Source organism: Sminthopsis crassicaudata, chromosome 4, assembly GCF_048593235.1.
Source record: "Sminthopsis crassicaudata isolate SCR6 chromosome 4, ASM4859323v1, whole genome shotgun sequence".
NCBI classification, from domain to species: Eukaryota; Metazoa; Chordata; class Mammalia; order Dasyuromorphia; family Dasyuridae; genus Sminthopsis; species Sminthopsis crassicaudata.
Genome location: NC_133620.1, coordinates 35,071,253 through 35,095,658, shown reverse-complemented (window position 1 = coordinate 35,095,658; position 24,406 = coordinate 35,071,253). Strand labels below are relative to the sequence as shown.

At 36.0% G+C, this 24,406-nt stretch overlaps 1 protein-coding gene across 1 annotated transcript in view; it reads right to left on the bottom strand.

The window, feature by feature from the left end:
- Window positions 1-24,406, bottom strand: part of GTF2B (general transcription factor IIB) — a 33,208-nt gene that overhangs the window by 1,504 nt on the left and 7,298 nt on the right. Inside the window, exons 3-6 of the mRNA XM_074266307.1 lie at window positions 5,577-5,710; window positions 2,617-2,763; window positions 2,350-2,479; window positions 1,141-1,422 (exon numbers count right to left, since the gene is read on the bottom strand). Coding sequence (XP_074122408.1) covers window positions 1,141-1,422; window positions 2,350-2,479; window positions 2,617-2,763; window positions 5,577-5,710 — 693 coding nt within the window. The remainder of the gene's footprint in view (window positions 1-1,140; window positions 1,423-2,349; window positions 2,480-2,616; window positions 2,764-5,576; window positions 5,711-24,406) is intronic.

Sequence of the window (24,406 nt, the reverse complement as noted above, 5' to 3'; positions counted from 1 at the left end):
AGTAATTGTGATTATATAGCAAATAAGTCATCTACTGTGTAGAAATATGGGCTTCATATGTTGAATTTTCTTTAAGGAGAGGCAGAACTGAATTCCAAACCATTAAGAAGGTGCTTTTTTTATAGCAATAAAAAAACCATCACTAAATCTAAAGTTGTAGGGATGTGGTATGAAGGAAAAAGAGGACAAAGATCAACACTTGGATTTTTGGAAACTGTTTCTGTTCTTTCCAACCATTCCTATATAATACTGTTGCTTTTATCAGCACTACTGGGTATAAAGCAGACATTTAAGCTGATAGCAAAATACTCTACTATTTATACCTAATTAAGTTATAGACCATAATAGTACATTAAAGTATAACTGGAGGTAGCATGAAAACAAAAAAAGGTCTTCCCCCCTCCCCCCCCCCCCCCGCCCCGAAAGGGTTAAGAGGCCTAATAGGAGACCTGTGATTTCTGGCACCTTTTCTTAAACTGCTTGTGACAGTACAGTGACTGAACCAAGTCTTCCTGACTCTCAGGACAGCTCACTCTGCACCATAACTCTTTGCTGCTCCCATATGAGACACACAGACAGATAAAACCAAGTAATGCCTTTTTTCCTTTTACACAATATAAGTGAAAATCATTAGAGTGCTCAGCCATAAATGTTTCATGTTATCTTCTAGTATTTTTTCTTTTTCTTTTTTCCTGAGGCTGGGGTTAAGTGACTTGCCCAGGATCACACAGCTAGGAAGTGTTAAGTGTCTGAGACCAGATTTGAACTCAGGTCCTCCTGAATTCAAGGCTGGTGCTCCATCCACTGTGCCACCTAGCTGCCCCCTGTTTCATGTTATCTTAATCAAGTTTACTTTATAGAATAAAGTAGAAATTCCGAACTCTGACCATAGAAGAATTCAGAAAACAAAAAAAGCCAAGTTTAAAAAGGGAAACAATTTACACACACAGACACAGATACACACAGACTTACAGTTGTTTGAATCGTTCCTACCAGAAGAAAAGCAGCACCTGGTGTTAAGAGTCTGAAGGACTCTTCTCTGGTGGAATATCAAGCATGTGGCAGAAGCCTAAAGCCTGCGTAGTGCACAGAATCCACACTGACTCCTTTTGCTGACACTGGGCCTAGTGAAACACTTACCTTTCTGAGTCCTTTTCTCTGCAGAAGCTTGGGAAGCCATGTAAATCGCTGCAGCAGCCACAGAAATGGGGCTTCTGCCGGGCACCAGGTCCAGCTCCACAGCCTTTCGGGCAATGTGGGTAGCTGCCATCTGTACTTGTTTAGGAAGACCAAGATTTGAACAAAATCTTGACATGAAATCCCCTGTTGTGATCAAATCCACACTGGTTTCTAAAGCCTTCAAAATGAGCTTAAAACACCGGCCGATTTCTTTCTTGGAAATCCGTGATACGGCACATATTTCTGAAGATAGGAACAAGATACACAGAAAGCTTCAGCTATAGCATAACTTGAATCACGCTATTTAAATTTTCTTAGTAAGCAAAAACAGTATTTTTACCTTTAAAGAGGAAAATATAAGGCTGTAACAAGAATACATTCAATTTTTCTCTAACACACTTAATTTTTTAAATAGCTTTTTAATTTTTCAAAATACATGCAAAGATAGTTTTCAACATTCACTCTTGCAAAATCTTATGTTCCATATTTTTTTCCCTTCCCTAGACATCAAATAATTCAATACAGGTTAAACATGCTGATACATTTAATTTTCATCAGAATTTCAGCTTCCTTAATTTATGAAACAGGAATAATTATATTCAAGTTACCTAACTCAATGTTATTTTGAGGAAGAGCTTTTTGCAAACTTTAAAGATTATTAAAACAAATTATTGTTGTCTCCATAGGTTAATTTATGTGATTTTTATTAAATGATAAAAACTTAAGTTATTTCAGAAATTCAATAATTGAACAATTAAAAACTAACAGGCCTTCTCTTGAAGAACTGAACATAAACAGGGAATCCTCAATTTCTTCCATCTTAAGGGGGGCAAGAGTGAGACAGAAATCCACTAGCATTTTCAGAGGAAATGTAGAGGTTCTCTGGTTTAATTTCAAAATAATACAATCAAATAATAGATAAAAACATTGTTCTGAATAAGCATTCTTAGTGTGAAGAAAAAATTGTAATCAAAGTAACAAAAGAAAACTCAAAGATGACATAAGTAGGTCAAACTACATTATGAAATCAGACCAAAAAATAAGATATCTATAGAGATACTATTTAAACTATTGCTGAAAACAGATAATTTGCTCAGAATCTGTTTTTTACCAGCATCTACAAAATTAACATTTCTTTTTTGGATAACAAATTTAATGTAGGTAACACACCTTTAAATGTTCTAGGAACACCCTCTTGTCTGCAGGCAATATAGAGACAAGCAGAAGCTATGGCATCATTAGCTCTCCCCTTCAGGCTCTTCTGTTCATATACTTGCTTGAATAAATTATTTGTTCGATCCTTCAAAGCAAAGAAACTAAGTTTAATTAACTCTAGGGCATTTAATTAGCCACAATATCAAAAATTCATAGACTTCATTATATTATGCTAACTAAGTCAATGCCAGCACAGTTTAAGAGAGATAGACAAGAACTTACAACTATATTTCGAGGGAGGTTGATTCTGTCTGCCATAGTAGTAATTTCTTTGAAAGCATTCATCATTGCACGATCAGAACTGCTCATCGTTCTGCGATTTTGATATTTCGAATTTCCAAATTCATCAAAGCTTGCTGCTCCAGTACCCTAAAGAAGAAGAGTTTGCTTGCTTAGATCATAGTTGTAAATTTAATATTTAAAATTTTTCCAATAAATTTTGGACACAACAAAAACAGACCACTTGAAGACCTATTTCTAAATTGATCTAGGTATAATAACTTCTTTTAAATTTGCATATGTAGATAATAAAGTTCTCAGTAAGAGCTGTGATTTTAACTAGATGACATAAAGAGCAAAATAATTATAGAAGTTCTCGATAAAATTTTTAAAACACTATTTACTTAATTTAGGTATTCAATGCATCCTAAACTACCCAATGACTAACTGATTCCAGAAGATCAAAGAGAAAGCATGCTACCCTCTCCTCCCAGAGAATTTATAAATCAGAGTTAAAGAATAATGCCATAGAAAATGTAGATTTATTTATTTTTTGACTAGGAATATCTGTTACAACTGTTTTGTTTCTCTTCTTCCCTTCTACCCCATCACACCCCTCTTACTTCTCCTATAAAGAGAGAAAGGGTAGGATAGATTAGCCAAAAAGAAAAGCAAAATCAATTAAGTATTTTTTAAATCCTCAGAAGAACAAAAAGGAAGCCAGAAAGAATCAAAGACAAGCAGGACACTTTGAAAGTTATATGTACATAAATTTACACTTGGGGGCAGCTAGGTGCCGCAGCGGATAGAGCACCAACCCTGACGTCAGGAAGACCTGAGTTCAAATCTGGCCTCAGACACTCAATACATCTTAGCTGTTGGACCTTGGGCAAGTTACTTAACACCAATCGCCTCAGCAAAAAAACCAAAACAAAACAAAAAAATTCTCTTCTTTTTTAAAATCTCCTTTAAAAAGTGAATTATTCTAGATACAACATATATGGCCTCTAGATAATATTCACTAGCCACTAACATTTCAATTTAATTAGCTGAGCTATTTTGAAGATTAGAGTGCCTCTTAAATGTAAGAAGAGTGAATAGAAAATCAAAACCTAGAAATTAAATACACATCTATATAATGCAACCCCCCCAAAAAAAATCTTTAAAATGACAATCACATCAACAAAATTAGAAGTATTTGATACAATCCAATATCAAATTTGTGATACAAACTTTAAAAAAACGGTTAGAGATAGATAAAAAGACAAAATAATATTCAATAGAGAAACAATAAAAGAATTCCCACTAAAAACAGGCAGAAAGCCAGGATGCTCCTTTTGGCACCCTTTCTGACATTGCAAATGCTACTTTAATAAAGCAAGAAGATACCATAATATTATTAATATTGGAAATGAAAGATCAAAGTCTCATTTGAAACTCAGATGAGGATATATCAAGAATGGAAAAAATGAATTGAAGTTGTAGAATACAAAATTAATCCACAAAAACCATCTGCATTCATGTAAACTTGTAATGACGATGAAGGCCTTTATTGAATGAAACAAAAATCATAGTGAAATTATGTAGAAAAAGATCAAGTGAGGAAGAAGTTAAGGGACACAACTATATAAATCTACTTTCTCTTTGCACACCAACACCTAGGCATTATTTAAGTCATATCCCTTAGACCAATCATTCCAATCCTAGTGACACACTCTGAAAGTGTGAGCAAAAACAAAATAAAAGGTTATTTACAGATTTTTACAGCAGCATTATATGTAACTGCAAATAAAAAACTAATAACAAAAACTTTCCTTCAAACCTAGAAGCAACCAAAATGTCCAACAATATAAGTGGTCAAATTGTGGCACATTAATATAACGTAATACAATATAAAATTAAGATGGACAATTATAAGGAACACAAAGAAATATATTACTTTAAATTCTAAAATTAATTTAAAGTTTTAAGCCAAGTTTAAGATTTCAAATAGTTTCTAATAATTTTTTAAAAACATCACGTGAGTTTCTCCAGATTCTGTATCTATAGATTGACAGAAACAAGAAAAACAGGGCAAACACCCTTCTCCCCTTCCCCTGTAGTCCTGACTTAAAGGAAATACATTCCTAAGTTCCCATGTCATACCATGATAAGACATTAGAGACTATTTCTAGAACAATGATTCCCATATCTTGCTTCTGTGACAAAGGAGGGTGCCTGGCTACATATATTTATTTAAAAATATAATGAAATTGTTAATTTTCACACAGACAAATGATGTACACAACTTTGGAGGGGGGGGGGGAGGAGAAGAACTGTTATAAAATGAAACTAATGATAAGTGCCAAAAACTTCAAGAAGGTTGTGTACTATTGTGAGAACAGCACATATCATCAATTAATACCTGTTTAAATGTCACCTAGAATACTAGGGATTCAAATGTCAAACAGTTATCATTTACATATTTGCATACTATTCAAAATCTGTAGTTTGCTTATTATAAATATTATTGAGATTGAGTCTTTTTTTTAGTATTTCTCCTTTTAAAATCACAATTTATAAATTCTCAAGTGTCCTTCAAAACAACAAAAATAGTTTTTGCCTAATCTTGGCTTTGTCCAATCCCTGGCAGTGGCTACTTCGGGGGCCTTTCCCAACCTCTAAGTTCCTGGTTAAGCCTTCCTTCTACCCTAAAATGAGACAGCAAAGAACTAGGACAAGGTGCAGTGACAGAGACATTTTTGGTCCCATGGCTGTATTCATTTAGAGAAGGTGATGTAAACACATTATTGTGCAAAAATCACTAAGCTCTCCAAAGGCTACATATTCCATTAGATTTCCATTTTTAAGAGAGAACTGTCTGTTTTTTTCTGATGGCTGAAAATGAGAGGTTATAATTTAGTCCTTCCATCAATAGCTGGTGGAACACAAAAGAGAACAGCTTTCCAAATGATAGAATATACCTTGCCAATCATTGTTGTCAAGTCTCCATCACTCAGGAGAGGATTCTGAGAGTCTCCAACCCGAGATGGGTCTTTGGTAGCTTTGTCATTGCTGAATGTTCTCCATTCAGATCCCACATCTATAACACGATCACCTGGAGAAGAATAAGCATAATTTAAAAATTATTCATCAATTTTTTTTTCCTGAATACTATATAAATGTAAATTAAAAAAAAATCAGGTTAGAATTCTTCACTTTTCTCTATGGGTGCAAGAATCAGCTTAAATATCAACCTTCCACTAAGGGCTTGTTTTGAAATAAGAGGATTATCTCACCTTAAAAAAAGATTGCATGTGTACACATACACACAGCAATTACAACTTTCTTTCCCTCTGATGACCTCATCTTTCTATAGCTTTAGGCTGACTTTCACTCCATTTTATATTGCTTATTATTATTATTCATCTTGCCTAATGACATCAATTGGTTTTTCAAAAATATGACACTAAATGCAGCATTACAGGGAATTAATGTCACAGAAATATTATTTAAATCTATTCCTTTATTAAGTGAATCATCTGTGCAAAAGAGTACAAGTACAAACAAGTAACACAGAGAAAAATAGTAAATAAACAGAGGTAAGGAAGGCACTAGAATTAAGAAGGGTTAGAGGTAGCTATGAGGAAAGACCACTTCGGACACAGGGGACAGCCAAGGAAACAGATAGTGTCAGGAGATGGAGCTTCTTGTGTGTGGAAGTGTTACTGGATCACAGTCAATGTGGGAAGGATAGAAACGTAGAGAGGAGTCTAAGGATTTGAACGCTAAGTGAAAGATTTTATGTTTGATCCTGGAGCATACTAGGGTGGGGGGAGAATTAACATGGACAGACCTGCAATCTGACAATCCACCAGCTACTAAAGGAGTCCAGATGTGAGGTGATGAGGGCCTTGGGGGAGAAGGCAGAGTGGAAATATCAGAGAACGGGATGTAGAGGTGGAATATGGGCAGCTAGGTGGGACAGGGCCTAGAGTTCTGGGCCTGGAGTCAAAAAGACTCCATATCCTGCTTCAGAAACTTCCTACTTGTATAAACCCAGGCAAGTCACTTAAACCTGTTTCAGTTTCCTTAATCTGTAAAATAGGAATAATGAGAGAGTTGAGCATAGTGCCTCTCTTTTTCCGAAGGTCAAAACCCACAGGCCTTGGCAGTAGACTGTATATAAGAGTGAGGTACCAGTCCCTGGGCTGAAATCCTGGGAAATTGGGAAGATGGCAGTGTCTTTAACACTAACAGTGGTTCAGAAGTGGAGAGGTGTTTTTTTATTTTTGTTTTTGTTTTTCCAGGGAAATGTAAAACGCTGAATTTTACAAGTTTACGAGATATGAGATATAGGCAATTGGAAAATGTGACACTGGAGGTCAGCAGAGAATTTAGTTAGGGCTGCATAAGTTGATATGCGAAATTATCAGCACAGAGATAAGTGAGCCCATGGGAGTAGATGGGATCTCCAAGTGAAATGTTCTACAGGGAGAACAGGGCCCAAGACAGATCCTTTTGAGGCACCCACTGATCTGTCTTGGTTATGGATTCCACAAAGGAGACTGAGGAGTTTAGATAGGCAGAATAACCAGGAGAGAATACCACAAAAATCTGGAGTATGAAGAAGGTGGATTGACAGTAGCAAAGATTGCAGAGAGGTCAAGAAAAAGAGATCTGAGAAAAGACTATTTAGCTGAATAATGAGGCCATAAGTCAGATTGTAGAAGAGAGTGAGAGGAAAAGAAGCACCAACTATTGGATGGCAGCAATGAAAACATGAGATTAGTGGGCAAGGATGGAAGTGAGGGTTTTTTTGAGGTCAGGGAGACACAGGCATATTCATAGGTAGCAGAGAAAAGGCCAATAGGCAGGAGAGATTGAAAATTAGTGAGAAAATGAGATGGATGACAGAGGGAACAGTGTGCTGGAGAAATGAAAAGAAGCTGACCTTGGCCAGGAGACAGAAGGGAGGAGATGGCAGCAGAAGACACCTGAGTGATGGGAGATGGAGAAAGAGAATTCTCAGTGAATGACCTCAAGTTAGGGTTCATTCCACAGCTGGAAGTGTTGATGGAAAGATTTAGCAAAGAAGGAATGATCAAATACTACCAGAAAAGTGGAGGGGGGGTGGGGGGGAGAAGATTACAATAGACCAGAAAAGGGATCTTAATAAAGACATTTACTATGGTAGGCAGGATGGAAACCAAATTGCTAGAGCTTCAGGAATCATTTCTTAGGTAGAGAATAAATAGAAGCAGCCTTTACAGAACTACTTTACTTACAAATTTAGCAGTAAAGGAGAAAAGAGCTAAAGGAAAATATCTGAAGGAAAGGTTTTTAGGATATAGAAAACTTGAATAGGTTTAGAGATGGAGGAGACTGGAAGACATAGGCTGGGCCATCTCAGCTTTTGAGCCTGTCTAAATAGATATTATACATGTAAGAATTTCATAAAGGAGCAATTGGTTGATATAGGGGGGATTCATTTTAATGATTGTATTAATGACATCTTAGCAAAAACTGCATTGGTTGAGATAAGAAGTGATAAAGATGTGCTGCATTAAGAAATAAGTTTATATTCCACTCGCTTAGCACAGTGGCTTGTATTTGGACAGACTTTGTATTTGTTGAACCTGAAGGAATGAATTGTCATGGCCTAAACCCATATAAATCAAATCCCAACAAATATCAAAGAATCAAATCCAGAAGACCTAAAGGGCAACAGAAAAATACTTCTTGGGTGTAAGGAAGCTGACAAAAATGATAAAATTCTTCATTCTGAAAAAACATACAATTAGAAAGGATAACTCCTTTGGTTTTAGGCTGGTCAGGTACTGAGAAAAGAACTCCAGGGCACTGCTCAAGTTTTACAAGAGGCGATGGACAAAAATCACAGATAAAGTGTGGAACACTTGCCACTTGTGCTGAAGGCAGATGAAAATACAGCTATTCCTAAGTATTGTTTGAATACTTGCAAAAAAAAAAAGCAACCTGCCACTACCACAGTCCACTTCTCAATCTCTCCTCACTCCAGTTACTCCACACACTCCTATCAAAGTAATTTTCCTTAATGCAGATCTGACCAGGTCACACCCTCAAACTACAGTGCCTTCAAGACAAACTAAAAGCCCTTTTGTTTAGCTTTTCAAGTCCTTTGGGTGTGACTCCAAGCTCTCTTTGAAGCTGACTCTTCCCTCCTTCATTCCCTCAGTGACCCTCCACTCTTTTGTTTTGTCTTCTTTCCAGGCCTTTTCTGTTGGCAGTCTCACAGGTATGCATGCTCTCTATCCTTACCTTTGTCTCACAGTCCTTCCCATTCCTTTAAAATGAAGCTCAGAAACTAAAATCAAACAGTCCTGCTCTCAGAGTGCAGTTTACATTTTATTGTTGAGAAAACATAGAGATATCCATGAATACACATGTGCACAATAGTACAAGTTAATTGTGGGTGTATAAGGAAAAGCCTCCTTTAGACAGCAATGCTTTAGCTGAGATATCAAAGGAAACAAAGATTCTGAGAGGCAAAGATGAGGTGCCAAAATGTCACAATATGTGTCAGGGACAGAAAACTTAGCTGCATCGTGGAATCCATAAAGGGAATAATATATAAAGACTGGGAAAGTAAGAATAATAACTACTCACTGGAATGGCATCTATTGATTATCAAAAGTAAATACTGTTACAGCACAGTTCCAACCAGGATTGTAGGAGTTACAAACATTTGCAAAAGACCCAAGTGATTGTGGAGAGAACTAAAGAGTACACCTAAGGAAAATAAAATTGTGTAGTATTATGGAAAATAGAAGATTTGAACAAAGACAGGTAGATAAGTTCACATTTCTGTATGTGAACACACACGTACAGTTATGTTCTTCAAACATGTAATTTCCTTACACACGTCTTCACTCTGGATGCAAATTTTTGAATAGAAAATGTTCCTTTTCTGGCCCAAGAATAACTTCTGACAAATGACAAGTCCTTTTCTGTTGGTTGTACCTTAAAGAAAGCAAAATCTGGCATGGCATAAACAGAACATTTAGTCCTGAATGGTGATGTAATTTTTCCATACACGGGAATGATCTAAATGACTCATACAAGTATCTGTGATTTGAGTTACAAACCAGTCCCTTGTTAATGGTTTTTAACTATACATATAGTCATTCAGAACATTGCATCAATCAGAACTTAACTAAATTTCCAACATGAAATCATAAAGTGCATTTTAAAAAACTACTAAACCAAGAAGGTAAGTTCATGAGGAAGGGAAATGGGGGAGGTGGGGGGACATCAACAATATACAAATCATTTAAAGAATATTTGAGGAACAAGATTATTATAGAATGATCAATTCTGATGCACGTGGCTCTCTTCAGCAATGAGATGATTCAAACTAGTTCTAATTGTTCAGTGACTAAGACAGCCATCTGCACCCAGAGAGAGGACTGTGGGAGCTGAGTGTGGACTACAACATAGTATTCTCACTCTCTGTTGTTTGCTTGTATTTTGTTTTCTTTCCCAGATTTTCTTCCCCCTTATTGATCTGATTTTCCTTATGCAGCAAGATAACTGTATAAATATATATATATATATTGGATTTAACATACATTTTAACACATTTAACATGTACTGGACTACCTGCCAGCTAGGGGAGGGAGTGGGAGGAAAGAGGGAATAATTTGGAATAGAAGGCTTTGCAAGGGTCAATGTTGAAAAATTGAAAAATGCATATTATTTTGTAAATAAAAAGCTTTTAATTAAAAAAAAAAAAAAAGTCCTGAGCTCAAATTCAGACTCAGAAATTTACTTGCTGGGTAACTCTGAGAAAACCATTTAATCTCTGTTTGCTTCAGTTTCACCATATTGATTATGTAAAATGGGGATAATAGTAGCACTGATATACTATCGTTATCGTGAGGTTTAAAATAAAGCACTTTATAAGCCTTAAAAAAAAAAATTGAGGAAAGCAAACTTTTCCTTCAGAAAAATACTACATATGGACCAGAGGATATCAAAATATAACTTACTATAAGAAAATACCCATGGTAAAATGGGTTCAATGAAATTTCCGATAAATGAGATTTATAAATGAGATTCATTATCATCTGCCTGGGGGTCCTCAGAAGGTCCACTGACCTGGCTTAAATCTCCCAAATACATGGTCATTATCAGCAAGAAGCTAGGGACTATTTTTCTTATCTACTTGTAACCCTAGAGTTTTGTACACATTTAAGAGCTTAACAAATATTTTTTCATCCATTTAGAAGTCTGTCACAGAATCTGAATCTGAGGGCTCAATGGGTCCTTACATGGTGATCAGCATAAAAGGAAGACTCCTGCACCATGACATCCTCAACTAGATGGAGTCACCTTTGCCTATCAAGGATCCATGGTGTCTCTAGGCAGCCCATCTCTTTTCTGGACAGCTCTCATGGCATCAGTCTGACTCGGCCCCTTTGCCGTTTCCACCTGCTGCTCTGAGTGGTAATGCTTTGAATTGCTAAAAGCAGCTGCCAGGGCCTCCCAAGAGATCCTCCCATGCTCGGCTCCCGAGGCCCTTCACCTCTAAGGGCCCTCTTCTGAACAAGCTCATCAACATCCTTTTCAAGCAGCAGTTCTCAGCAGGACTATTGCATCAATTTTCTCAAGCCTGTGACCCTCTAAAGGCAGCCCAAGATCAAAATGGCTTCTTTGGTTGCCACAGATCATGCGAGTAATTCATACTGAGCTTGCAGTCCACTAAAACTTCTATCTTATTTCAGAACTGCTGCCGCCTATTCATGCCTCCCCCAGAAGGTCCTTGTGGAGATATTTTTTTTGTCCCGAAGTGCAACACTTTAATTTATCCCTAATGAATTTGATTTTTAAAAATCTAATCCAGTGTATTATTTTAGATACAAATTCTATGACCCAATGAGTTAAATACTTCTCACAGCACTGTGTCACCCTCAGATTTGATGAGCATATCATCTAAGCCTTTATCCAAATCACTGACAGCAATGTTCAATAACATAGATCCCTGGGATACTCCATGTTGAAATGGAACCATTCACAACCATCTATGCACTTCTGACTACAGTCAGAGCTAATCTTTATGGTTCTATTATTTTCACAAGAATAGTATAAAACACTTCTTCACAAATTTTGTCAGAATATATAGCATATTTCATTTGTTTACTAGATTGGCAACCTTGTCCAAAAAATGAAAGAAATGACTTTACTATCCAGAAGTTTGTTTCATGAGTCCAGTAATTCCATAGATCACAATGACAATTGACTCCTAATCTAGTCTACAAACACCATCATTAAGCCAGTAACTAATTGCAATACAGACCATCATTTAGTGCCTGCTAAATAAAGAATGTAGTGACACAAATCTGTGACCCTGGCAAAGCCATCCAATTGGCTCTTATGAGGTACACAGACCACATATGTACAATCTTGGCAGCTTCTGAAAATGAGGTTTTGTTATTGGAAAGCAAAGAAAATAAACTGAATGAAAAGTGATAAAATAAGATTAACAAAATTTAAACAGAAAATTATTTAAGAAAGCATAAAGTTATCAGTTTCAATTGGGTTTTATTTTACCAAGCTGTAAAGAAGACTTTCTTTTAAAATTCCTTTTGGGCACATTAAACTTTTGTTTAAAAGTGTTTATAAGACACTATACTATAGGACCTCATCTCTCTAGAATCCTACCATTCAGTGTTCTCACTTAGGAAATCAGTTTCCTAAGTGACTTTTTCATGGGAATAAGGAAGCTTCCAGAGTTCCCTTGGGTTGCATAAATTTCAGATAAAATTCTAACTATTATGAAGAAAGACAAGAGCTAATCATAACCAAATTAACTTTGGATTTCTTTTTTTTTTAAAGCAAGTGCAATAGATACTAATAAATAACACATTTACAGTGTCACAACCTGAAATAAATTATTTTATTTAGCATTTTATTTGCAAAGAGCTCTTCTCACAATGGCTCAGTGAGAAAGTTAGCCTAAATACAAAGATAAGGAAGACATGGGTAACAGACCTGTGTAAAGTCACAAGTATTGAGTATTAACCTCCTCAAGTTGTTTCAGGACCCTTAGAGTAAGCACTCAATGCAAACTAACGGGTCTGTGAATGGACTTTCAGATCAGCAATCTGGCCTTCCCTGGGGACAGGCAGCATGAAGAGTGTAAAAGAAAAAGTAGTGACTCTAAAGTAAGGAAACCTGGTTTCAAGCCTGCTTTGCTATTTCCCAGCAGTGACCTAGGGCAAATCAGAATTTCCAGATTTGTAAAATAGACATTAACAGGAATGCTGTGAAGAAAAGCATTCTGTAAATCTTTTAAGTGTGAACTCTCATCACCTTAAAGTCCAGTAATGTGCAAGTTATTATCAAATAAAAAGTTAGCCAATGCAAAGAAATGCTGCTGTTTTCACCCCAACATTAACAGAACATCTAAATCCACAAATGATTGCATATATCCCTATGTATAATAGGAAACTAAATGTTAATCTGCTTTAGGTAATAAAATGTAACACTATGCCTGCCCTCAAAGAGCTTATAACAATCCCTTTGGGGAGGCAAGGCAAAAACAGGAAAAGAATAAAGAATAAAAAAGAAGCCATGAGCCTGCATATGAATAATGGAAGCAAAAAAAAACAAAAAAAAAAAAAAAAAAAAAACTACAATTTCTGAAGCCATTTGATCACAAGCTCATAAAATCTATGAACACAAACTACAAAATTGCCAGTAAAACTAGGAATATGCTGCCATCTAGTGATCAATTTTAATGTGTTCAACATTTTAAAACAAAAACCAAATACCAGTTCTAACAAGATTATATGTAATCACTTAATCATAAATGCAAAGTCCTGCTTTATAAGCAAGCACTTTAAAAATAAACACCCCCCCCAAACTACTAAGTCAGTCAATTTTAGTTTTAAATCACCAAATCAAGCAATTAAAAAATCTTATGTCCAATTCTAAAAAACCAGCAGATACTGTACAATAGATTGTGACTAGTTTTTAAAATAAGAATTAATGGCAAAAGGAAAAGATGAACAAAATGAATCAAGGTCAGAGTACATGACCCAAAAGAAAACTATATAGGAACAGATTTAGGAACATTCAGAGAAAACAAGGGAAAACTTAATAATGTTCCTCAAAGACAAAGAGAAAATCTCTCTACTAAGATCAGAGTAAGAGAAAGGGCTTAATCTAGACATGAGAAATTTAAGTCAGAAATGAAAACATTCCCCGTCATCTAGGAGTTTATAAAATGTTGAAAATTGCAAAAGAAAATTATGCAGAATCTGTTGCTATAGCTTTTAAGTGGTTTAAATCTGTATCTGCTTTGGTAAATCCGAGTAGAATTTTAATTTTAACTAAATAAACTTAAGAAATGACATTCTAAATTTTCATTTAATTCTGAAATCTCCTCATGTTCCTAACAGTGCTCTGAACTTAAAGCATTTAGTATTGAAAGAAAAAAAGCATTTATAAAGAATTCATATTATGTACCAGGTATTATGCTAAGCCTTATTTAGTAAGTTGACTTCCCATTTAGTAAGCATTTAAAACATAGTAAAGGAGTTACATTCATTTTTCTCTCCTCTGAGGTATGAGGGAATAAAATTTTTGATCCTTAACTCTTAAATGTTTATCAATGTTTTTTTCATAGCTCTCAATTTCAACAAGAATTAATTAGGATTAGGAAGGAGAGTAAACATTTAAGTACCTACCATGTAACAAGCACTGTGTTAAAGTATTTTTTAAAATATTATTTCTTTTAATCCTCACAACAAGCTTGGGGTGGTGCTATTATATTATCTCCTTATAGGTAAGGAATCTGAAATAGATGGAGATGAAGTGACTTACCCAGGCTCCTATAATCCAAAAATGAAGTAGGAACTCAGATCTTCCTGATTCCAAGCACAGGATCTCCCCCCCCTCCCCACAAATGCTGCCTAATTATATGCCCATCTTGGCCAGGAAGACAAAAACCTCAAAAAAACAAAACAAAAAATGCACCGAAAACTAGATAGTCCTTTATTTCACAGAACTTGTACAGAAGGGCAAAAGGTAAGTGGGGTGGGGTAGAATATAATCAAGCTCTAACAAAGAGAAATATTCACAAAATAAAAACAAGAAGGGGAGTTAGACCCCAGTTTAGGTGCCCGTCCTGTCTAGTCCTGTTTTTGCCTGAGGGGAAATGAAGCATTTATAATTGGGGGAAGAGGGGAGGAGGAAAGGAAGATGGAGTCAGACTGTGAGGCCCTAAAAGCCAAACAGGTGACTTTCTATTTTATCCCAAAGGCTAAGGAGTCCAAGAGATCTGGGCATGCCAGGTCAGACTCGAGTTACTAAGTGGAAGACAGGTGAAGGGAGAAGCTGGATCTTTGCAGCCCAACAAGGAAAGGAGCACAAGTTGGTTCTGGCACAAGGTGATGATGGATGGTTGTAGAGGGTGGGAAGGGGTGAAAGAATGACTGCTTGCTCACATCTTCATCCATTTCCTTGGCTTCCATGGGACACATTTCTATTAATGACTCTAAAATTATACCTTGAGCCTAACTTGGACTTGTTTACAGGAGCCCGCCTTGTTGTTTTGCCACCTCAAATTTAAGGAACAAACAAACCACAAAAGAGGAAGGGCACGAGAACAAGAGTGTTTTTGTACCAGCAAGCTGTATTATGTTCTGAAAATATTCAAGAACTAGTACCAAAGATGGGACACAATGTCCATTCAATAAAAAGAGACTCCTAACAGTGAGAAATGTGGGGCAATGGTCCCAGATGCACAAGTAGGTCATAAATGACCCATCAATGGAGGTTACTAGAGCAGAGACTTGTCAAAGGCTAGCAAGGCTTAATTTTCCACAGAACGGTTAAGTTTCAATTCCTCAGAAACCTTGAGCAGATAATGAGAAACATGGCAAAGTTAGGTTTCCACAGACAAGTTTCAAGGTAATGTAAGATAATAAGTATCACTGAACAATGACCTTTCAGAAGGAGAAACTAATAATTTAGCTACAAATTTCTGATAAAGAGGTCTAGGCTGGGAACTGGCTTAAACTGACCAGGGTCAACAACTGGGAGAAAGCTTTTCTTTAATGAGCTTGTTTAATAAACTTCATGCATATAAGCTAACACACATCGCATAAAATTAGAAACACATGGGATATGTGACTAGGAGGGGAAACATACTTAAACCCATGTGATGGAACCCAAAGAAGAGTGAACCTATCTATTTTCTAGAGGGACAGAAACACTCCGATGTTATCCATACTAAACTCCAACATACAAGGCATGGTAAATAGAAAAAAAAATAAAACAAAACCCCATAAGACATAATACCCTTTAGGAGCTTAAAATCTAGTACAGACAAGACCTGTGTGCAAGGAGCTTTAATATGTAAAAGAAACAGGTACAAAGTGATTTAATTTGGTCTGATCATTTGTATCCTGGTTAATTTATTTCTGGCCTCTTTACCAATAATCCAGTCAGGATCACAGACCTAAAAGCAAGAAAACTTAGAAGTAACTTAATCCCAAAATGCCCCTTCAGAGATAAGGAAGGGAAGTTCATGGAGTTAAGGGATCTCCTCAGGATCACACAGCAGTAAGAGGTAGAGCTCTCAACTGAACTCCAGTTCATGGGTATATGTTTAGCTCAAAAGTCTATGATGACAATCACCTCTCCTGCCCAGCTTTTTTTTTTTCTTTTTTCTTTTTTTGGTATTAAAAAAATAATAATCTTTTTAAAATTTTTATTTTTTAAAAAATTAATTTTATAATTATAACTTTTTTTTGACAGTACACATGCATAGATAATTTTTTACAATTTCCCTTGCACTCCCTTCTATTCAGAATTTTCCCCTCCTCCCCTAGATGGCATGCATTTCCCATACATATTAAATGTTATAGAATATCCTAGATACAATATATGTGTGCAGAACTGAATTTTTGTTGTTACTGTTGTTGCTAAGGAAGAAATGGATTCAGAAGGTAAAAATAACCTGGGAAGAAAAACAAAAATGCAAACAGTTCACACTCATTTCCCAGTGTTTCTTCTCTGGCTATAGCTGATTCTGTCCATCATTGATCAATTGGATCTGAGTTAGATCTTCTCTCTGTTGAAGATATATTGTTGTTGAAGTGTATAATGATCTCCTGGTCCTGCTCATTTCACTCAGCATCAGTTCATGTTAGTCTCCCCAAACCTCTCTGTATTCATCCTGCTGGTCATTTCTTACAGAGCAATAATGTTCCATAATATTCATCTGCTCCCCACTGACACAATGCTTTAGAATCCCATTTTATTAATACTGTTGCCATTAACATCCTCATCCAATCCCCAGTTATTAAGTTTCCTAATTGTTCTTCCTGACTTACTTATCTTTCAAGAAACACCAAATCCCAACTTTTTATTTTGTTTTTTTCCTATATTCCAGCCTATTATGATTGCTAAATTTCTTTTTATTCAGAAACATAAAACTTAGCAATTACTTTGGTGCAGTCATCCAAAAAATACCTATTGGGCAACTATTATATTCAAGTTAACATGTTGCTGAGCATCTCCAGATATCCAAATAATAAATTTCTGCCTTTAAGATATTTTCTACTGTGGAAAGGAACATATGAAGGAGGAAAAGGATGAATCTGGTTCACCAAAGAGGGCAAGACCAGGCAGGACTAAAAGTCCATAAGAATAAAATTTTAAGGCAGTTCAGAGGGGAAAAAAACCTAGTTCCTCAAAGGAACAGCCAGGAGAGTAAGGATATGATGTTTGAGCTCAGCCTTTAAAGATAAAGACTCTGGGCAAACATTTTGGGCTTGGGAAACAAAAAAAACAAGGCTGTTCTTTGGTAGGTAAGTGCCAAAAGTGAGGTGTGGAGTACCTGGAGAGAGAAACAAGATGATGTTGTAAAGAAAGAGGAGTGCCAAGAAAGGGCAGGAAAGTGTTGTGGACCACAGTGGGAATTTTCAAAGTTATTGAAAAATCACATAAAATTTAAAAAGAATTTTAGCTTCTTACCACAGTCCCCAGGTCTTATCTGACCCCTCCCACATAAGCAGAACACCGTCCCACAGCTGCCAGGGGGCCATCCCAGAGCTCGAGCTTGAGAATTTAAGAGACCACCTAGTGCAAAATCCTTCATGTTACAAATGAGGGAAAAAAAGGTCAGAAAGGAAAAGAAAACCCCGGTAGACACTCCCCCAATTCCTTTGCCCCGGCATAAACAAAAAAGAAAAAAAAAAAAATATTCTGTGGTGATAAACTAGAACCTTCCCCTGTAAGCTCAGGAGTGAAACAAGGTTGCCCACTATCACCATTACTATTCAATATAGTACTAGAAACTCTAGCCTTGGCAATAAGAGCCGAGAAAGAGATCCAAGGAATTAGAGTAGGAAATGAAGAAATCAAATTGTCACTTTTCGCAGATGACATGATGGTATACTTAGAGAACCCCAAAGACTCTGCCAAAAAGCTATTAGAAATAATTCAGAATTTTAGCAAAGTCACAGGATACAAAATAAATCCACATAAATCCTCAGGATTTTTATACATTACCAACACAATCCAACAGCAAGAGATACAAAGAGAAATTCCATTCAAAATAACAGTCGATAGTATAAAATATTTGGGAATATATCTACCAAAGGAGAGTCAGGAATTATATGAGCAAAATTACAAAACACTTGCCACAAAAATAAAGTCAGATTTAAATAATTGGAAAGACATTCAACGTTCTTGGATAGGCCGAGCAAATATAATAAAGATGACAATACTCCCCAAACTAATCTATTTATTTAGTGCTATACCAATCAGACTCCCAAGAAACTATTTTAATGACCTAGAAAAAATAACAACAAAATTCATATGGAAGAATAAAAGGTCGAGAATTGCAAGGGAACTAATGAAAAAAAAGTCAGAGGAAGGTGGTCTAAGTGTACCTGATTTAAAGCTATATTATAAAGCAACAGTCACCAAAACCATTTGGTATTGGCTAAGAAATAGACTAGTTGATCAGTGGCATAGGTTAGGTTCACAGGACAAGATAGTGAATAAAAATAGCAATCTAATCTTTGACAAACCCAAAGATCCCAAATTTTGGGATAAGAATTCATTATTTGACAAAAACTGCTGGGAAAACTGGAAATTAGTATGGCAGAAACTAGGCATGGACCCACATTTAACACCACATACTAAGATTAGATCAAAATGGGTCCAAGATTTAGGTATAAAGAACGAAATCATAAATAAATTGGAGGAACATGGGATGGTTTACCTCTCAGACTTGTGGAGGAGGAAGGAGTTTGTGTCCAAGGGAGAACTAGAGACCATTATTGATCACAAAATAGAACATTTTGATTACACCAAATTAAAAAGTTTCTGCACAAACAAAACTAATGCAAACAAGATTAGAAGGGAAGTAACAAATTGGGAAAAAATTTTTACAGTTAAAGGTTCTGATAAAGGCCTCATCTCCAAAATATACAGAGAATTGACTTTAATTTATAAGAAATCAAGCCATTCTCCAATTGATAAATGGTCAAAGGATATGAACAGACAATTTTCAGATGATGAAATTAAAACTATTTCCACTCATATGAAAGAGTGTTCCAAATCACTATTGATCAGAGAAATGCAAATTAAGACAACTCTGAGGTATCATTACACACCTGTCAGATTGGCTAAGATGACAGGAACAAATAACGATGAATGTTGGAGGGGCTGTGGGAAAACTGGGACACTGATGCATTGTTGGTGGAGTTGTGAAAGAATCCAACCATTCTGGAGAGCAATCTGGAATTATGCCCAAAAAGTTATCAAAATGTGCATACCCTTTGACCCAGCCATACTACTACTGGGCTTATACCCCAAGGAACTACTAGAGAAGGGAAAGGGTCCTGTATGTGCCAAAATGTTTGTGGCAGCCCTTTTTATAGTGGCTAGAAGCTGGAAGATGAATGGATGTCCATCAATTGGAGAATGGTTGGGTAAACTATGGTATATGAATGTTATGGAATATTATTGTTCTATAAGAAATGACCAACAGGAGAAATACAGAGAGGCTTGGAGAGACTTACATCAACTGATGCTGAGTGAAACGAGCAGAACCAGAAGATCATTATACACTTCAACAATGATACTGTACGAGGATGTATGCTGATGGAAGTGGATTTCTTCAACATAGAGAAGAACTAATCCAATTCCAATTGATTAATGATGGACAGAACCAGCTACATCCAGAAAAGGAACACTGGGAAATGAATGTAAACTGTTATTTTTACCTTCTGAATCCAATTCTTCCTGTGCAACAAAAAATTCGGTTCTACACACATATATTGTATCTAAATTATACTGTAATATATTTAACATATATAAGACTGCTTGCCATCTGGGGGAGGGGGTTGGGGGAGGAAGGGAAAAAATCTGAATAGAAGTAAGTGCAAGGGATAATGTTGTAAAAAATTACCCATGCATATGTACTGTCAAAAAATGTTATAATTATAAAATAAAATAAAAAATTAAAAAAAAAAAAAAAAAAAAAAAAAAACTTAAAAAAAAAATATTCTGGGGGCAAGTTAACACCTCTAAGTTAAAGAATATTAAACATGTACACTTTATATAATTTGGTGGAAAGTACATTGTGCACTCACCTTGGACATAACATGACTTCTTTTCTTCCCTTTCAGAGAAGAGACACCGGCTCCCAAGACCTTACTCCATTAGTGCTTGTCACAGGCCAGGCCTCAGAAACTAAAGAGGGAGAGCCCCTATCTCAGGCACTTTATGATATTCAAACTAAATCTGAAGCTTTACATTGCTAGAACGGTATGAGTCCAATTTCTAAGTCTCAGAGGGACAGAAAGTTGCTGGGTCTTAGGGATCCCAAAAGGGAAACTGGGCCTAGTTTTTAACCCAGGGTCCAAGATAAGATTTTATGAGAGCAATAAATTTAGACGGGGGGAAAAAAAAGTCTTTTATTGCAATGCAATTGGTTTCCTTTGTAATTCTGTATTTTACGTCTTTAAAGAGTCCATTGGTTCCATCAGAGAGCTGAGGGGGTCCAGGACCCACACACACAAGATTAGGAACTGTTCTCAGCCAACCTGACTGAACTTACCAAGAAAACTCAATGTTCCCCTTGATTCTGCAGTTTGATTCCCCTCCCCCCCCAATTCAAACAGGAACTGAACTCTTTTGGCTCTGCCTGAGTCAGAGCCCTGGTCTCTCTGTCCTCACTTCCATCCACACCTTTGATCACCCTATCTTTTATTTTCTACATTCCCTCCCCAACTTCCATTGTTTTCTACTGTTTCAAATCAGTCAAGTGCTAAGAATACAAAGAAAGGCAAAAAACATGGTCACCACACTTGAGGAGAATCCATAATGGGGGGTGTCATCATCACACTAATGACTGAGTCGATGCCATATTACAAAATGGATACAAGGTGATGGGGAAAAGATTGAAGAAGGCAGCCTTCTGAGAAAGGCAGGCACAAACAGGAATCTGTGCCAAGAAGTCCGGGAGATGAGGTGAAGTACCAGAGGAGACAGAGCATCCCAGGCAATAAGGGCGAGCCCTCCAAAAGGGCTGGAGCACTGTATAGTTGGATCACTAGGTGGGTGAAGGGCAAATAAAATAGAATAAGATGGACTTTAAGCTTGTTCCTGAAGGTAACAGGATATCACCTCCTCCCTGAAGCCTTCCCCGGCACCCCAAAAGCAATAAAAACAAAATCTGCAAAAATATGTAAATTCAAGTAAAAAAAAATTCGGCATTACTTATGTCCCCCCCACCCAAGAAAAAAAAAAAGAGAGAAAAACAATTTTTCAATATGTACCGAGTCAATCAGCTCTCTATCTAGGAGTGGTATCATCCTTTGAAACTTCAGTTGGGTCACTGAGTTGATCAAAGTTCTTAAAGTCCTTCAAAGGTGATTTTCTTTAAAATCTTATTGTTAACTACATAAACTGTTTTACTAGTTCTGCTCATTTCACTGCATCAATTGCTAAGGAAAAAAAAAAAAAATGAGAGACAAACAATTTTTCAATATGTACCGAGTCAATCAGCTCTCTATCTAGGAGTGGTATCATCCTTTGAAACTTCAGTTGGTCACTGAATTGATCAAAGTTCTTAAAGTCTTTCAAAGGTGATTTTCTTTAAAATCTTATTGTTAACTATATAAACTGTTTTACTAGTTCTGCTCATTTCACTATATCAATTGCTATAGGTCACCCTGGGTTTTTCTGAAGCCACCCCCCTTCTTCAGTATTCATCATTTCTTACAGCACAAATTCTGTCAAATTCATATAACATAATTTATTCACAGCCATTCCCCAAAGGACCCCATTTCCAATTTTTTGCCACCATTAATAAAGTTGTTGTATTATTATTATTATTATTTTTTTTTTTACAGAAGTGGGCCTCTCCTATCTCAGTTTAATAAACATTAAGCAAACACTATATTTAGGACACCTTATTCAGCTCTGAAGTTACAAAAATTAAATAATCTCTGCTTTCAAGAGGTTACATTCAACCAAAAATATTCTTTATAATAGTAGTTATTTATGTATATGCTTTTCTTCCCTATTATAATTTAGACCAAATGTCTCTAGGGCAGTTCTCTATCATATCTATCACATATACCACAGTGCCCAGAGCACACATCAAGACACAATGAATATATATTGAAACGAATGGCTACATATTACAAAAAAAATCCAGAAACCAATAAAAATTACTTAAATATGAAAAACATCAAATCTGTGGCCCTATGCTTTTAGGAAAATTAGTCTATGTCATCCCAAACACCATTATCAGAAAAGAAAAAGAATAAACCAGGCAGATGTTAGCAAGCTTTTGCAAGAGGGCAAGAATTTAGAATAAAACAAAATTAAAGATGATCTGTCACAAATAATATTGGAATTAAGTCAGTTGAAGAAAAATTCATAAAGATAAATCTGTCCTATGCTAAGAAATTGTTCAATTGCAAAGAAGATAAGGAATAAATTCTCTGTTGGAATTCAGAGGAAAGAGTAATGACTAGTAACTATGGATTACTTTCAAAATTTACAAAGAGCTTTACATACATGATCTCATTTCAGCCTCACCACAACCTCATGGAGAGGTTCGATGACTTGTTTATAGCCATTCACTTAGGCTAAATAGGAAAAGAAGGTACAGAGATATCCGGCCAACCCAGTTTCAGCCAGAAATCTTTTACTGTTATCTATGGGAGAACAACACCAGGATACTTTCTACATATCCTGCTTTCATACTATTTTGCACTGACACAGACTTCAGCTAGAAGTCTGTAAATACCACATGAAGGGCTTGAAGTGAGCTGACTCTTGGTGATTCACATTGTTCCTTGAATACATTTGTTAGCAAACAAGCCAAAGGCAAGTCTAGAAAGTCTGATTCACTCTCTCACTTCAAGCACAACTCCAGAGAGTTGCCAGATTTCATGGCTCTAAAGTGAGATAGCACATTTCAAGACTAAAACAGAGTTGGAGGCAATTTTGAAATTGAACCTCACATCCTGGACTTACCCTCAATTTTTAGATAATGATTTCAACAAAAACTGAATATTAATAAGGAACAACCTGAACTGATGATTCAAGGCTTGATCACTCAGAATAGAATACTATTAAATTACCATACCATTGATCTGCAGTAATTCAAAATGTTTCAACACCTCAAAATGACCAAACCATATTCTCTGAACTGACTTTCAGCACTCACATTCATAATTTAAAATCAAAATATTCTAAGTTCTCAAGCAATTAATAAACCAAACAAACCAGTAAGCAGGATGTAAGTAAGTAAGTAAGATGGATGGTCTGAGTGATTTTCCTTCAAGTTTTTCATCAGAGAAAATAGATGATGTGCAGAGATTTGAATCCAGACATCAGAACATCATTTTAAATGTAAAGAAGTGTAAATATTATCTCAATGAATTACAGAATATTTGCCCAGTTTGATTCCTTCTTCACTTCCTTACTATGAAAAGTAGAACATGGATTGAGCTGGTCACAGACAACACAAGGCAGTTGCCAAGTAACAAAAAGCCAAATCTGACAAGTGGATTTTAAAAAGAACCCTTCTTATTGACCAAGGTCACTAGCCAAATTTGTTTCGTGGTTTCTGAAAAGAAATACTTAAAAAAGGAATTTACCCAAGAACAAAACTTGTGTTGTTTAGACTCCAGGAACAGAGTCTAAATTGTAGATTCTGAGTTTCTACAGACTCTTAGGATTTCCTTAGCAAGACATGATTCAAACTTATCCCCAGGTTTTCTGCCCATCTTTGGATTTTGCTACGCAAGTGACATCTACCTAATTTGCCGTCTGTTGGATAATCCTACAACTCTATAACATATTTTAAAATTAAAGTTATATTTTGTACTTTCATCATAAGAACTATCATATAAAGACAATTACGATTTGCAGATGGGGAAACAACCCTCAAGTGGAAACCAGAAAGAGCCTTTATTGTATTTTCTAAGCCTTAAGTCTTAAAAATTTACATTCAAAGAAGCACAGGTGATTAGGTTATAAAAATCAGTCACCAAGCACAGATTAAGCACTTATCAAGATCAAGGCACTACTACAGTGCTAGGGATCCAAAGGCAAACCTAGCTCCAGACCTCAAGGAGCCAACATCTTAATGGAGGATATAATATGCAAGTAAAGATGTACTTAATAGATAGGTATATACATATCTTATAAGATACATGTATAAAGAACTCTGCACATTTTGTTACATGTAATAAGTATCTATCTCTATAATTATTTGTATTTTATCTCT